The sequence below is a fragment of the Nannospalax galili genome, unplaced genomic scaffold (assembly GCF_000622305.1).
Source record: "Nannospalax galili isolate Female #2095 unplaced genomic scaffold, S.galili_v1.0 scaffold37, whole genome shotgun sequence".
Classification (NCBI taxonomy): Eukaryota; Metazoa; Chordata; class Mammalia; order Rodentia; family Spalacidae; genus Nannospalax; species Nannospalax galili.
Window position 1 is genome coordinate 336,153 of NW_008339765.1, and position 12,540 is coordinate 348,692.

General features: G+C 39.6%; 1 protein-coding gene across 2 annotated transcripts in view; it reads right to left on the bottom strand.

The window, feature by feature from the left end:
- Positions 1 to 7,952: 7,952 nt before the first annotated feature.
- Dpp10 (dipeptidyl peptidase like 10) overlaps positions 7,953 to 12,540 on the bottom strand; it is a 1,579,922-nt gene continuing 1,575,334 nt past the window's right edge. The window contains exons 25-26 of one of the 2 annotated variants that reach the window (XM_008834544.1): positions 10,641 to 10,714; positions 7,953 to 10,210 (exon numbers count right to left, since the gene is read on the bottom strand). In XM_008834544.1, the coding sequence (XP_008832766.1) occupies positions 10,076 to 10,210; positions 10,641 to 10,714 (209 nt within the window). In that variant the 3' untranslated portion in view covers positions 7,953 to 10,075. The remainder of the gene's footprint in view (positions 10,211 to 10,640; positions 10,715 to 12,540) is intronic. The other variant, XM_008834545.2, reaches the window with a different exon arrangement.

Below are 12,540 nucleotides of genomic sequence, written 5' to 3' on the forward strand. Positions count from 1 at the left end.
ACATAAACAAACCAACAAACAAAAACAATTTAAAAGAAATAATCCGAGTGCTGTGTCAAACAGTATAATAGTTGGCATATATAGACATAATATTTTGTGCTAGGTAATCTTGAAGTCCAAATTTCCTATTTATCTGAGGAGAGAAACTTATGAATTGTTCTCCCAAAGGGCTTAAAATTCAATTTCACCACAAAGATCATGGAGTCCTAAATTAGGACAGATGTTGGTATATAATGATTTCCATACCTCCAGAAGTGCACATGAATGGGGAAGTCCTGTTACCTGTGCTTCCTTTTCTTTCTCATTGGTGTACGCCTTCTACAACCTGTCAGTCAGGGGAATTAACGGTGTGCCTAGCAATTCAAGCCATGCAGAGATAATTAAGGCATCATAAATCCTGTTAGAGCAAATAAAGCCTGCAGAAGGGGACTGATAATGCAGCAATCACATTTGAAGCTGCCTGCCTGCAGTGAAAAAAGATGTGATGTGTCAGTGATGAAAACCAAGTGAAAGCAGAGCGTGCCAGTTAGGGGAGAGGGCACTGACTCCCAGGAACAGGGGGGCAGAACAGATGGAAGGTCTTTTGGAAGGGACAGGGAGACACCTTCAAGAGAAGGCTCTGCATGAAGTGCTCCACACTTACTGTCCAATCATTTGAGGCGTGCCTCCTGAGACAAGGACAGCTATGCAGGTCAGGGTGCAGAGTTCCTCTATGGTTTGCATTCTTCTGTGGTCATTTCTTCTCTGATCCTGCTTGGTGTGTGCACCTTCAGAAAAGCGACACCTTCAGAAAAGCGACTGCTCTAGATACATAAGTTCCCCACCTCTACTGTGTCTGAGATGGGGATTTACAGCCCAACCTGAACAAAAAAGGTCTGAAAGAAATTCTGCTTAATATGTCTAGGACAATTACCCTTCTTTATAAAACAAGGAAACGGCAGTCACCCCTTGATTATTGATATAGGGAAACTGAGGTCTTCTTTCACAGTCCTTAGTCTTATTCATAAAAGAATAGGAATGAACTCAAATGGAAGCTTTAAGACAATTTATTAGAATCTGAAAAAAAAATTGTGAACACAGGCAATCTCTGCAGCTGTCCTGGGGAGGAGAACAGAAGGGAGAAGGTAAAAAACCCATAAAGTCATGCAGGTCAGACAGCTACATGGTGGGGAGGAAAAGGGAGCCTTAGAGCAAAAGTAAAGAGGCCCAAGATGTTGGGGAAGCCCAAAGCATTAGGGAAAATGTGCTTAGAAAATAGAATGAAGAAAAGAAGAGGTCTTGCTTTCTTGAACAATTCATCAAAGGGAGTGGACTTAAGAGAGCTCAGGCCTGTGGCTTGGTGCAGAAGCCCCACACTGAGGGGTGGGGATTCTGGGTGGGAAAGTTCACCATCTCATTAGTGCACTAGGTATTCTGCTTATCTCTTTAGCATGACTTAAGAAGAATTTTCCTCCCTAGGGGTGGTCGTGTGGCCCTGGCCAGGCCTTTGACCTAGCAAAACTGGAAAGCTGGGCCTTCATTCAGGCCAGTGGTTCTCTTTCCTTGACCAATTTTCTCTTAAGGGACTTTCTGTTGCTGTAATATTATTATATTTGAAGACTTCTGTGAAAGAGTATATTGCTTGGAGCAGCCTCATTATGTAAAGATACCATATGACAAATAACAGGCCAAAACCGAAGAAATGGGAAGGTAGAAGGCGAGCGTTTTTTGCACCATTTATTTCTGAAACCTCTCTTAGAAACACCCAACTTGAACAGTCTTGTGATGTCGGTCAATAAAATTTGTGTAGGTCAGTGATTCTCAAATTTTAATGGGAAGAAACGTTATTTGTATAGAATCTCAAACTAGACACTGTCCAGATTATGCTCGTCTGGAGCCCTCTCTATCTCCATCCTAATTCGATTATGAGGTTCCTGCAGCTACAGGGAGACAGATACCTTAGCCAGAGCCTGTCTCTGAGTCTGCAAACAGTCACCAGGTGCCCAGATTCCAGAGTGACAGGTACCAAGGAAGCATATAGAACTCAGGTTGCTGGACTCCCAAGGATATCAGACAGCTATAGTGGGGATACATCCTAGCAGTCACACATGCCTTCCCTGTAATTTTCCATACTCCCATACTGCCCTGAAATCAGGGAGAGCTTAATTGTGGGCTGGCGCTGTAAAATGTTCCCCCTTTCTCTGAGGCCCATAAGAAAAGACCCCCACTAGGCTTCCTGGGCCAGAATCTCATCATAGCCTTTGCTATGTTCTCTATTTGTGACACTGGAGTCTGATCTCTCTTCAGAGCCCCTACCATGTTGTCATCTGACTTCCCATGGTATTAATAATTTTTTTAGTTAGCTTCTTATCCCAAAGGATAATCCATATACATGTCCTCACTGAACCCCAAACCCAAAACCTTTCAACTTGTTGATCTTGTAAAGAATTTATATTTTAGTTCATATAGATCAGGGTTGTTCCTGACATCCAGCATATGGAACAAATTCTGAAAAGGTGGCCAAGCACCAAGTCACACATCTTTAAGTCACTTTAAATATCATATTCACTCACTTGTAGCCAGAAGAATATCAAGTGATGGTTCTTCATGAACATGCAGTGAGTCCACATTTTGACCCACCTGATCACCTGTGAGATAAACTCTAGGAATCCAGCAGCTGCAGACAGCTGTACCTGATGATTTGCACAGTAGGGTTCAGGCAAGATCACAAACTGACTTCCTTTTCCAGTCCTGTTTTTGACACAGTATGAGGCACTGCTGGGAACTTCTTTAACACTGTTTACCTCAGAGGACAACCGACCTCATATGTTTGGTCTAATGACTGGGATTATGTGGCAATAGCTTATGTGGAACAAAGGTGAGCGTCATTGCTTCGATGCTATTGACAGGAGAAGATTCTACATTTTCATACTTCACTCATGTCAAATGTATTAATTAAAAAGGTGCTAGAATAGTGAGTAGGGCAGAAATGAAGACATTCTAAAGAGACACTTGTGTCCTTCAATCTGACTATCAGGCTATTGAAATAGTAGACTCCAAGAAATTGGAATTTCCCCAGAAATTTCATGCTGGGAGAACGAAAAGGCTGAGGCCTGGACCTGTGACAGGAGAGTTTGTCTTCTGAAAAGAGAGTTCTCACAGTTCTGACAAATTGTCAGACCACATTGCAGGAGAAACTGGGGCTGAGGCAATGATGGGTACAAGGTGAGCAGGACCACACCAGGACCAGGACTGTTTAGATGTGCAGGTCCCTTCATTTAAACTTCAATCTCATTTTGTTACCAAAGTTGGATTGGAGATGGTTGCTGGATCTCTGCCTCTCTTCTCAATGCGTCCACATTTAATAAATTTACTTCCTCTCCTTTTTACTAGTAATTTGGCTGTTTAATTGGCTACTTGAGGAAAGGCGGCCAAACCTGGCTTCTTGGGGTATAGACGGTGACCCCCAAGGTCCTTAACACTGTGTCTGATCAGCCTGCACAGATTGTGCTAATTAGTATCCCGAATGGCAGTATCAGTGGCCTGTGGTACTTCTATGAGCTCATTATAAGGTACATTTGGATTCTAAAAGAAAATAAAACTGCATTTTAACATGACTTCTTAGAACCTGATTGTCTTTGTGAGAAATTTTTTTATCTTTGCATGTGAGTGTGTGTCTGTGTCTGTGTGGTGTGTATGTTTGGGGGGTGAGCCTGTGCACACATATGGAAGTCAGAAGACAACCTTAGTTGCCAGTCCTTGGCTTACACTTTGCTTGAGTCAGGGTCTCTTGTTCTCCAACAAATGCACCAGTCTATACAGGCCAGGAACGCCCCAGTTCCTCCTGCTTCCACCTCCTGTCTCTCCACAGGGCACTGGGCTTGCAGTTGTGCACTAATGTGCCCACCTTTACATGGGTTCTGAGGATCTGAACTTAAGTCTTCACAGATGTGTGCCAAGTACTTTACGCATCTAGCCATGAGAAGTTTTTTTTTTTTTTTTTTTTTTAATTAAAAAAATCTCTTGGGCTGGGTATGGTGGCACATGCCTTTTATCCCAGCACTCAGGAGGCAGAGAGCAGGTGGATCTCTGTGAGTTCAAGGCCAGCCTGGCCTACAAAGTGAGTTCCAGGACAGCGGGGGCTGCAGGGAGACCCTGTCTCAAAAAGACCAAAAACCAAAACAAAACAAGACAAAAAGACTCTGTCTAATCTCTGTTAATGTGAATTGACCATCTACCTATCATCATATCTATGCACCTATCATATATCTGGATTTCTACCATGCTAGAAATTTAAATATTTATTTATTTTTATTTTATGCGTATGAGTTTTTGCCTGCACGTATGTAAGTGCACCCACCACAGGCATACATCTAGGTGGAGGCCCGAAAAAGGCATTGGGTCCCCTGGAACTGGAGTTACCAATAGTTGTTGCCTGTCGTATGGTGGCACATGCCTTTAATCCCAGTACTCAGGAGGCAGAGGCAGGTGGATCTCTGTGAGTTCAAGGACAGCCTAATCTACATAGTGAGTTCCAGGAACAGCTAGGACTACGGGGAGACCCTGTCTCAAAAGACCCCCCACCCGAATCTCTTCTAATGGTTGCTAGAATTTTTCCAAATTAACTAAAATTGTTAACATATATGATCAGCAGTAAATCAAATCATCTTCCTTCAGTGGTCAAGAGTGGGAGGCGATGCAAGTTTCTGGAGTCAGATTGCAAAAATGACTGCAGGTTCCTGTAAACACTCCAAACACTGCAATCCATCTCCTGAATGTGCAGCGTTTAAAAGTGGAGTGAGATATTTATGTTAAGAAGCCGGAGAATTTTACTCAACAAAATCCTTCTCTAAGATATGGAGACCTCCTGGAATGACTTTGAAGTGAATTTGGCATAATGCCTGAGCAAGAATACTTATTAATAGCTTCCCAGGAATTCAGCTAAGGTCATCTGAGCCTAAGTTCTCAGGGAGAAATTTCACATATCTTTAATTTAAATGTTAAGATTCTACTATTTAATCAATTAATTTGTGTGTGTGTGTGTGTGTGTGTGTATGTGTGTGTGTGTGTGTATGTGTGTTCAAGTGTGTGTAGAGGACAGAAGTCAACCTCAGGTGACTTCCTCAGCTTGCTAATTCAGCTAGGCAGGCTGTCCAGCAAGCCCTAGAGATCTGCTTTGATTAGAAATTTGGACCACCAATCTCAGCTCTGTATGTGAGGGCTGGGATGGAACTCAGGCCCTCAAGCTTGCAGGGCAAGCACTTTAATGACTGAGCTATCTCCCCAGCCATTCAAATATGCCTTACTATTACTATATGTAAATGCATCGGGGAATTCACTCACAACTTCACACATCCCTCAGCATTACATACTGAAGCATCTTTCTTCTTCTGATAGTAAATGTATCAAATCATTCTCCAAAACACCTTGGTCTATATGTCAGATATTTAGCATTATTTCTCAGATTGAATGAGCGTGGCTCAATTCTTTCCTTATCCCAGGGCCAATGACGACAGTAAGGGCTTCTAAGATGACTGCGGCTAGCCTTTTCAATTCTTGGTCACATTAATGTGGATAAGTTACAAGCTTCATAAAGACTCAATTTCCTTATGTATCATGTAGAATATTAATATCTTAGGGCATGGAGAGATTGTTTGCTAATGAGTATAGAACACGTAGTATATTCTTGGAACTTTTACATACAGTTTAGACACAAAGAGAATTTATTCAAACCTGGAAAGAAATCATTTTTAAGCTGCACATGGTGGCTCATCCTTTTATCTCAGCACTCAAGAGGCTGAGGCAGGGAGATCTCTCTGAGTTAAGGGTTACAAAGTGAGACTCTGTCTCAGGAAAAAAATCACCATTGTTTTCATGTTATGTCCTTATTTTGTAATATTCACAGTGACAAACTTTTATGGAAAACAAGTTTCCCCCCAGAAAAAAAGACCTGAGTCAAAGGGTGGTACATACGTAGCTGATTTTGGAAAGTAATTCTAAGTTATTAGAATTGGGGTTATGACTTGGGGAGAAGAGGAGTGTTTAGTTGTGGTCAATGGGGACCCAAGGAACCGTCCAAGAACTGTGCATTACATCTGCAGGAGAATCTACTGTTACCTGTTTCTGTCTTTTAGTAACTGGATTAACATGGAGGACTTAATGCCTTCTTATAGGTTGGTACTGTGCTAGTGATGAGTATTGGTTCTAACACACAGCCACACCAAAAACAGAATGTTGAAGTAAGCCATCACTGCTGAGGTCAGATTACACTGCTCAATTCCAGGTGCTGCAAGAGGTTGTCCAGGGTGTGAAGATGGACAAAGCATAGCTTATACAAGATTCTGAAATGGAAGGCATGTGCCTTCTGGACCCGAGACTTGGGAGTAATTCATTTTTTTGGCAACATTTAATTTTTAAAACCTTTTTATTTTACTTATTTTTATTTATTTATCTTTTATGTGTATGAGTATATTGCTTACATGTAAGTAACTGCAACCATGTCATGCAATGCCCACAGATTAAGAACAGGGCATCAGATACCCTGGAACTTGAGTTATAGATGGTTGTTAGCCTCCATGTGGGTTCTCAGGAATCAAACCTGGGTCCTTTGCAAAAGCAGCCAGTCTGCTTTACCACTGAGCCATCTCTACAACTCTTTAAAGCTTTTTTTAAAATTATTTTTTGACTGTATGTGTATGTGCCTGCTTCTCTGCACAGGCACTGCATGCATACAGGTTCCCACAGAAGTCAGAAGGTAGTGTTGGCATTACAAGCACATATGAGCCTCCTGAGGTGGGTGCTGGGAACAGAACCCAGGTCCTCTGCAAGGGCAGCAAGCACTCTTAACCACTGAGCCATCTCTCCAGTTCCATAAACCTTGCTTTAAAGTTATTACTTGATGGACAGTAGCTTAAATAATTCTCTACCCGGTAGAGACGAATGCTTGAGTGTTTTGGGAGGGCAATGGCTTGAGTAATTACCCATATGGTTACCAGTGCTTAAGTTCCTCATTCATATAACTCTACAGCCACAAGACCTCTGACGGTGATGTCTATGTGCAACTGAAGTATAGAAGATCCTTAGGGTGATGAGCTTAGTTGCATTTGTTGAACAGTATCTCCACCTTTTCATTCTTAGAGAACATAAAACAACAAGTCTCTCTGTTGTGGTTTGAATGTGAAATGACTCCCACATGTCTCTATGTTTGAACACTTGGTCCCAGCTGGTGGTGCAGTTTGCGTAGGTTATAGAACTGTAGGAGATAGTGTCCCTGGAGGTGGTGGGTCACTGGGGTGGGTTTTGAGGTTTTATAGTGTGGCCCTAGTTCTTATTCTTTCTGTTTCCTATGTGTGGATGAATTCTGATCTCTCTGCTTCCTGACTGACAGGTTGGTCTTGCTCTTCTGGTGTCATGACTTTAACTCTCTGGAACTGCAAATGAAAAGAAATACTTTCTTCCCTAAGCTGATTTTGGTCATGGTGTTTTAGCACAGCAACAGAAAGAAACTAATATGATTCTTGAGCTCTGTTTGCTGAGTGAGTAATTCTCTTGATGGAAGTGGAAAAAGAAAAAAAAAACTTTGGTTTTCAAAATCACTTCGAAAGGTTATGTTTGTCTCTGAGTTAATACTGCTTATATGTCTTTTTATAGAATTGTTAGTTCCTCTTGAAGATTTTCTTTAATATTAAAGACAAAAAACTAATACATGGAAAGAATGCCAATGGACTCTCAGAAGCATAATATGTGTAAAGTCATTGGATTATAACTGAGGCAAAGTATAAAGGACTAATCCAGTTCCAAGATTCCACTATTTTGTGATTTTGTAATAATAAGCGTTTTCTTTATCTATAATGGCCCTGTTATGAAAACCAAAAGAATCAGAGATATGATCATTTTCAATCTTCCTATTAAACATCATGTTTTCATGTGAGATCCATTGATACCATGAGGTTAAAGGGGTCCCAGACAAGTCTCTTTCACATTACAAATTGTATTAAATTAATTGAAAAATAGATAAACAATGATAATAACCATAAAACAAGAGATATGATGAACAGTAAAAGGTAAACACTTTTTAAATGCTACTCAAATAGACATTCAATAAATCCACATCTTTCAGACAACATAATTATTCGCATCATAAAAAACTCTAGTGGTTGAAATCTAAAATATTGATTAAAAAGCTTCAGTTGGATTTCAAATCAGCCTAAAAAGAAATTTCCATCTTAATAAAATAGGCAAAACTTTCCTTGGAAACATTACAACCTATTTTGTTAAAAAATGTGTTCTCTATCCTTGAAAAAGACCTAAATGGGTCTTTCTGGAGAGATCGTCTTTCCCATATTAAATTGAATCTAATAGAGCAGAGAAGGTAAAAGAGCATTCTGAAGAAAAGAGGGAGACTTAGCCACAGATTCCCAGGACTTCATATGCAGAATTCTGGGCTGGTCCTTTGACAGAGCAGGAGGGTGACTAAACAATTTCCTGACTTGTAAAATTGCTGTCCCCCACCCCCACCAGGTTTTCAGTGGCTATGACAACCCAGCTTTCCTTATGATCATTTTCTTTTAAACCATGAAAACATTACAATACTTGGATTTTTCTGAGCATCAAAGCTTGGTTCAGAGTTTTAGACATCTTTTGAAAGATCCCTGACTTGGAGTACAAACACACTCCAATTTCAGTCACCGCAATTAACATTCTCATGACTGAAGCTCCATACAGTTAAGTTTATTTTCCATTCTCAGTAACTCCTGAAGTTGACACTGCATAGGAATTGATGCCTTGTGTGTCTTCCATTCAAATGAAATGCTGGATACTGTTGTTTGTGAATTTCTTGGCCAATGAAGAAGTAAGATTTCACTTCTTATTCTTACCACAAGGGTTCAACTTAAACAGCAACAGATGGACTGTGCAGGCATGGAATACTAAACAGACTCGGGAACGATGAAACAATTCAGATCTTTGCTTTTACAATGAAAATGAGGATTGATTCTGTACTGCACTGGGAGTTGGAAGTAAAAGGACCTAATTTTTAAAAAAGCCTTCTCCATCAAAAGGGCAAAATGCCACTCAGTGGCACTGCATGTTTTTAACAAAATTTCTTTATCAGAAACTATAGTTTAATATTTAAGTATCTAATTTACATGTGACAAGGTATTATATCCAAAAAAGTAAACCGCAACTAGAAAACTATTAACCACTAAAAACAATACCAAACACAACCCAAACATTTATAGGGAAGCAGTAGCTAGAATTTGAACTGGAAGAAAAATGGTTTCATCATATTTGGCTCATTAAAAATGAAGCATCCATTACAGCTTGTAAAGGAGCATCCTTTGCAATTCATCAAAATTTATCCTTTGTAGCATGAATAACATATAAAGGTAGACTCACTGTCTGCTTATGCACACATCTGTGTATATATGTATATATATATAATATTATGAGACATACACTCATGTGTGTTGATTTAAAGATATTTTATCTACTGACAACTGCCTGAACTTTGGAAGGTGCTGAAATCTGTATTTCTACATAGCCTTTGACTCATTTAAATGCCTTGTAAAAACAGAAATGTATGTAAAATACTCTGTTTTTGTTTATTAACTGAATATTTTCTTAAGCATCATAATAGACAGTGAGAGAATTGCACTTATTATAAAGGTACATTAATGTGTTAGATTGCAGCTCAGCCATCAAGGATCAGAGACGATGGTACTGATGGTAAGTAATGCACTGTAAGCAAAGGTGACGGTGGCCATGGAAATTAAAGTAAGAGTAACTAGTTACAGAACAAAAGGGAATAACAGAAGAAAACATGCACTATTCCTACTTCAATGTGAAACTAAGTCTTTTTTTCCCAGGAAACCAACCCTTGGAATTTCCTTTTACAACAAAACACCTTCTGTACCCTTGGCAACACAGTAGACATGGACTTTTGTCTTCAAGTTCTAGGTCATTGTCTGAGTGTGCTGTTGCAGTTTCATCTCTTCAAGCTGCCCTTGGAATTCTGGAGCATCTACAACATGACAGTCTCTTGGTTAGATTTCATTGAGCCTCAATACCCCCTTCAGTTCCATATAAATAGGGTCCATTATTCATCTTCTTCTGGTTCCTGTGGTAGCACGGGTATTTCTTCCTTTAAACAATCACTGAAGAATCTAAGGATTGTGCTGTACAAATGATGCTTGCTTTTTTCAGATACGTGATATCCTTCATCTGGATAAACCTAAGACATTGGCGAAAAAAATATGAAATCAATTTACTCCTAGGCTGGGGCAAGAGGTTGCTCAGCCTAGGCCAACTGCAGTAATCTCTTACTCTCTGTAATCTCACAGCTCCTGTGAAAGAAATGGCAGGTACCCTACCAGTGACTGTCTGTAAGTCTGTAATTCCCATTTGCCCAAAGGAAGTGGTACTAAGCTCCCTAAGCTATCAGGGCTAAAAGTGGCACATCCTAAATATTGGACACACATTAAGTAAAGGAGTGAATCATTCTCCCTTCCCCTGCAGCCTTGGAATTTCAGACAACTTGATTCAACCAGGTACTATGGGCTGTACATCAACCACAAAGCATGGGACCTCTCTCTCCTCTTAGAAACTTGTAAGAGATGACCCCTAGAAAATTATGACAGCATTCTTCTGAATAAGTGGCTTACCTGCATAGTATAATTCACCCCAGCTTTTATTAGATGCTTGATGAATTCTGCTGAATGCTGGAAATGAACTTTTGCTGTAAAACATTAAATTACAATATGTGAAAGAAAGAAATCTGTTAGCATCAGAAAATTTTCAAACTTTTTTGAAAATCAGTAAGTACTCTCTATTGTATACTTGAAAGACCCATCATTAATTTTTAATTAAAAAGTTGTTACACGTAATACTAAAGTTTTCCCTTACCACTATAAAATATAAAACAAGTATGAGAACTATTTGAAGATTTATTAACTTTATATGATGTGCTTGTGTGGATGCATGTGTGTACTGGTGTGTGTATGTGTGTGTGTGTGTGTGTGTGTGTGTGTGTGTGTGTGTGTGTACAGCTTCAGAGCTTCAGATGTTATTCCCAGGTGACATTCACTTATTATTTGAGACAAGGTCTCTCATTGGCCTGGAACTTTGCCAAGCAGGCTAGATTAGCTGGCCAGTGAGCTCCAGGGATCTACCTCTCTCTGTCTAGCATGGTAAAGCCAGGGATGGAATTCTAGGTGTGTACCACCCACTTGAATTTTACATGCATTCTGCAGTTCCAAACTCTAGTTCTCACACTTGTGAAGTAAGTGCTTTACCAACTGAGTCATATTCCCAGCCCTATAGGATGATGCCATTTAGATCTTATTTATAAGATATCATTTTTTATTTTTCATTGATTATATATTTATAATTGATAAACATTTAATATACCGTACTCTCATCTGAGGACTTCTAGAATCCAGTCTCATCTAGATACTGGCATTCTGTTTTATTATTTTATTTTGTTTGTTTGTTGTTGTTTGTTTGTTATTTGTCTTTTTGAGACAGGGTTTTCCTGTAGTCCCAACTGGCCTAGAACTGGCTATGTAGACCAGTCCAGCCTCAAACACACAGAGATCCACCTGTCTCTGCCTCCCAAGTGCTGGGATTAAAGGCACGTGCCACTATGCACCTGCTTTATTTTAAATTAGAACTGAGGGCCATTGAGATGACTCAGCAGGTAACGGCACTTGATGCCAAGCCTGAAAACCAGAATTCAATCTCTAGCATCTACATGTTGGAAAGAGATAACAGACTCCCAAAAGTTATCTTCTGACCCTAGTAAACATCACAACATGTGTGTACACACATACACACATGCAATAAGTAAATATGATGTAAAAAATTGTGTAGAACTGAATGCCCCATAAGAAAATTGAGCAAATGGGTTATCCCAGTGCTAAATATCTGATGCAGAGCAAACTGTTTTTCTCTCCTTTCCATCTGTCTTCCTCCTGTTCAATATAAAGTCCAAATGCTTTGAAATAAACATCTCGGTAGCTTGGGATCTGGCAGCAGCGGTGTCGGAGCTAGCTATGAATGCTCAGATTTGTCACTCTATTCTATGTTGTAATTTGTTTGTATGCTTCCTGGCCTATTTCTTTTGTAACCTGGTGTTTCTTAAGATTTCCATAAATAACTTTAAGCTAACATGTTGCATCTGTCTTTGCCAAACCATAGCAGTCTTACTGGTAATCTGAGCCTCCCTAAATTCTCAGTCTATGATGCTGAATAATCTTACTACACAGAAGAGGGCAAACAATTCCAAATAATCCACTAAATTTATTTCAAATATACTTAAGATCTTTCTGAACATTTTCTTATTATAATTATTGGGAAAAATTATCAAATCTTAAGTCTAAACTGCTTAGAAAATGTAAGTTACTAAAAAAGTTAAGTAATATGAACAAGGACTGAGGTAAAACTCATGTGTTATTGCAGGGAAGATATATGTAAAGTGCTCTATCATGTCTGCATTTGAATATGGCCAAAAAGATAACTATGCAAAATAATTATTTTTGTGTATGATGAATATTTATGTGGCAG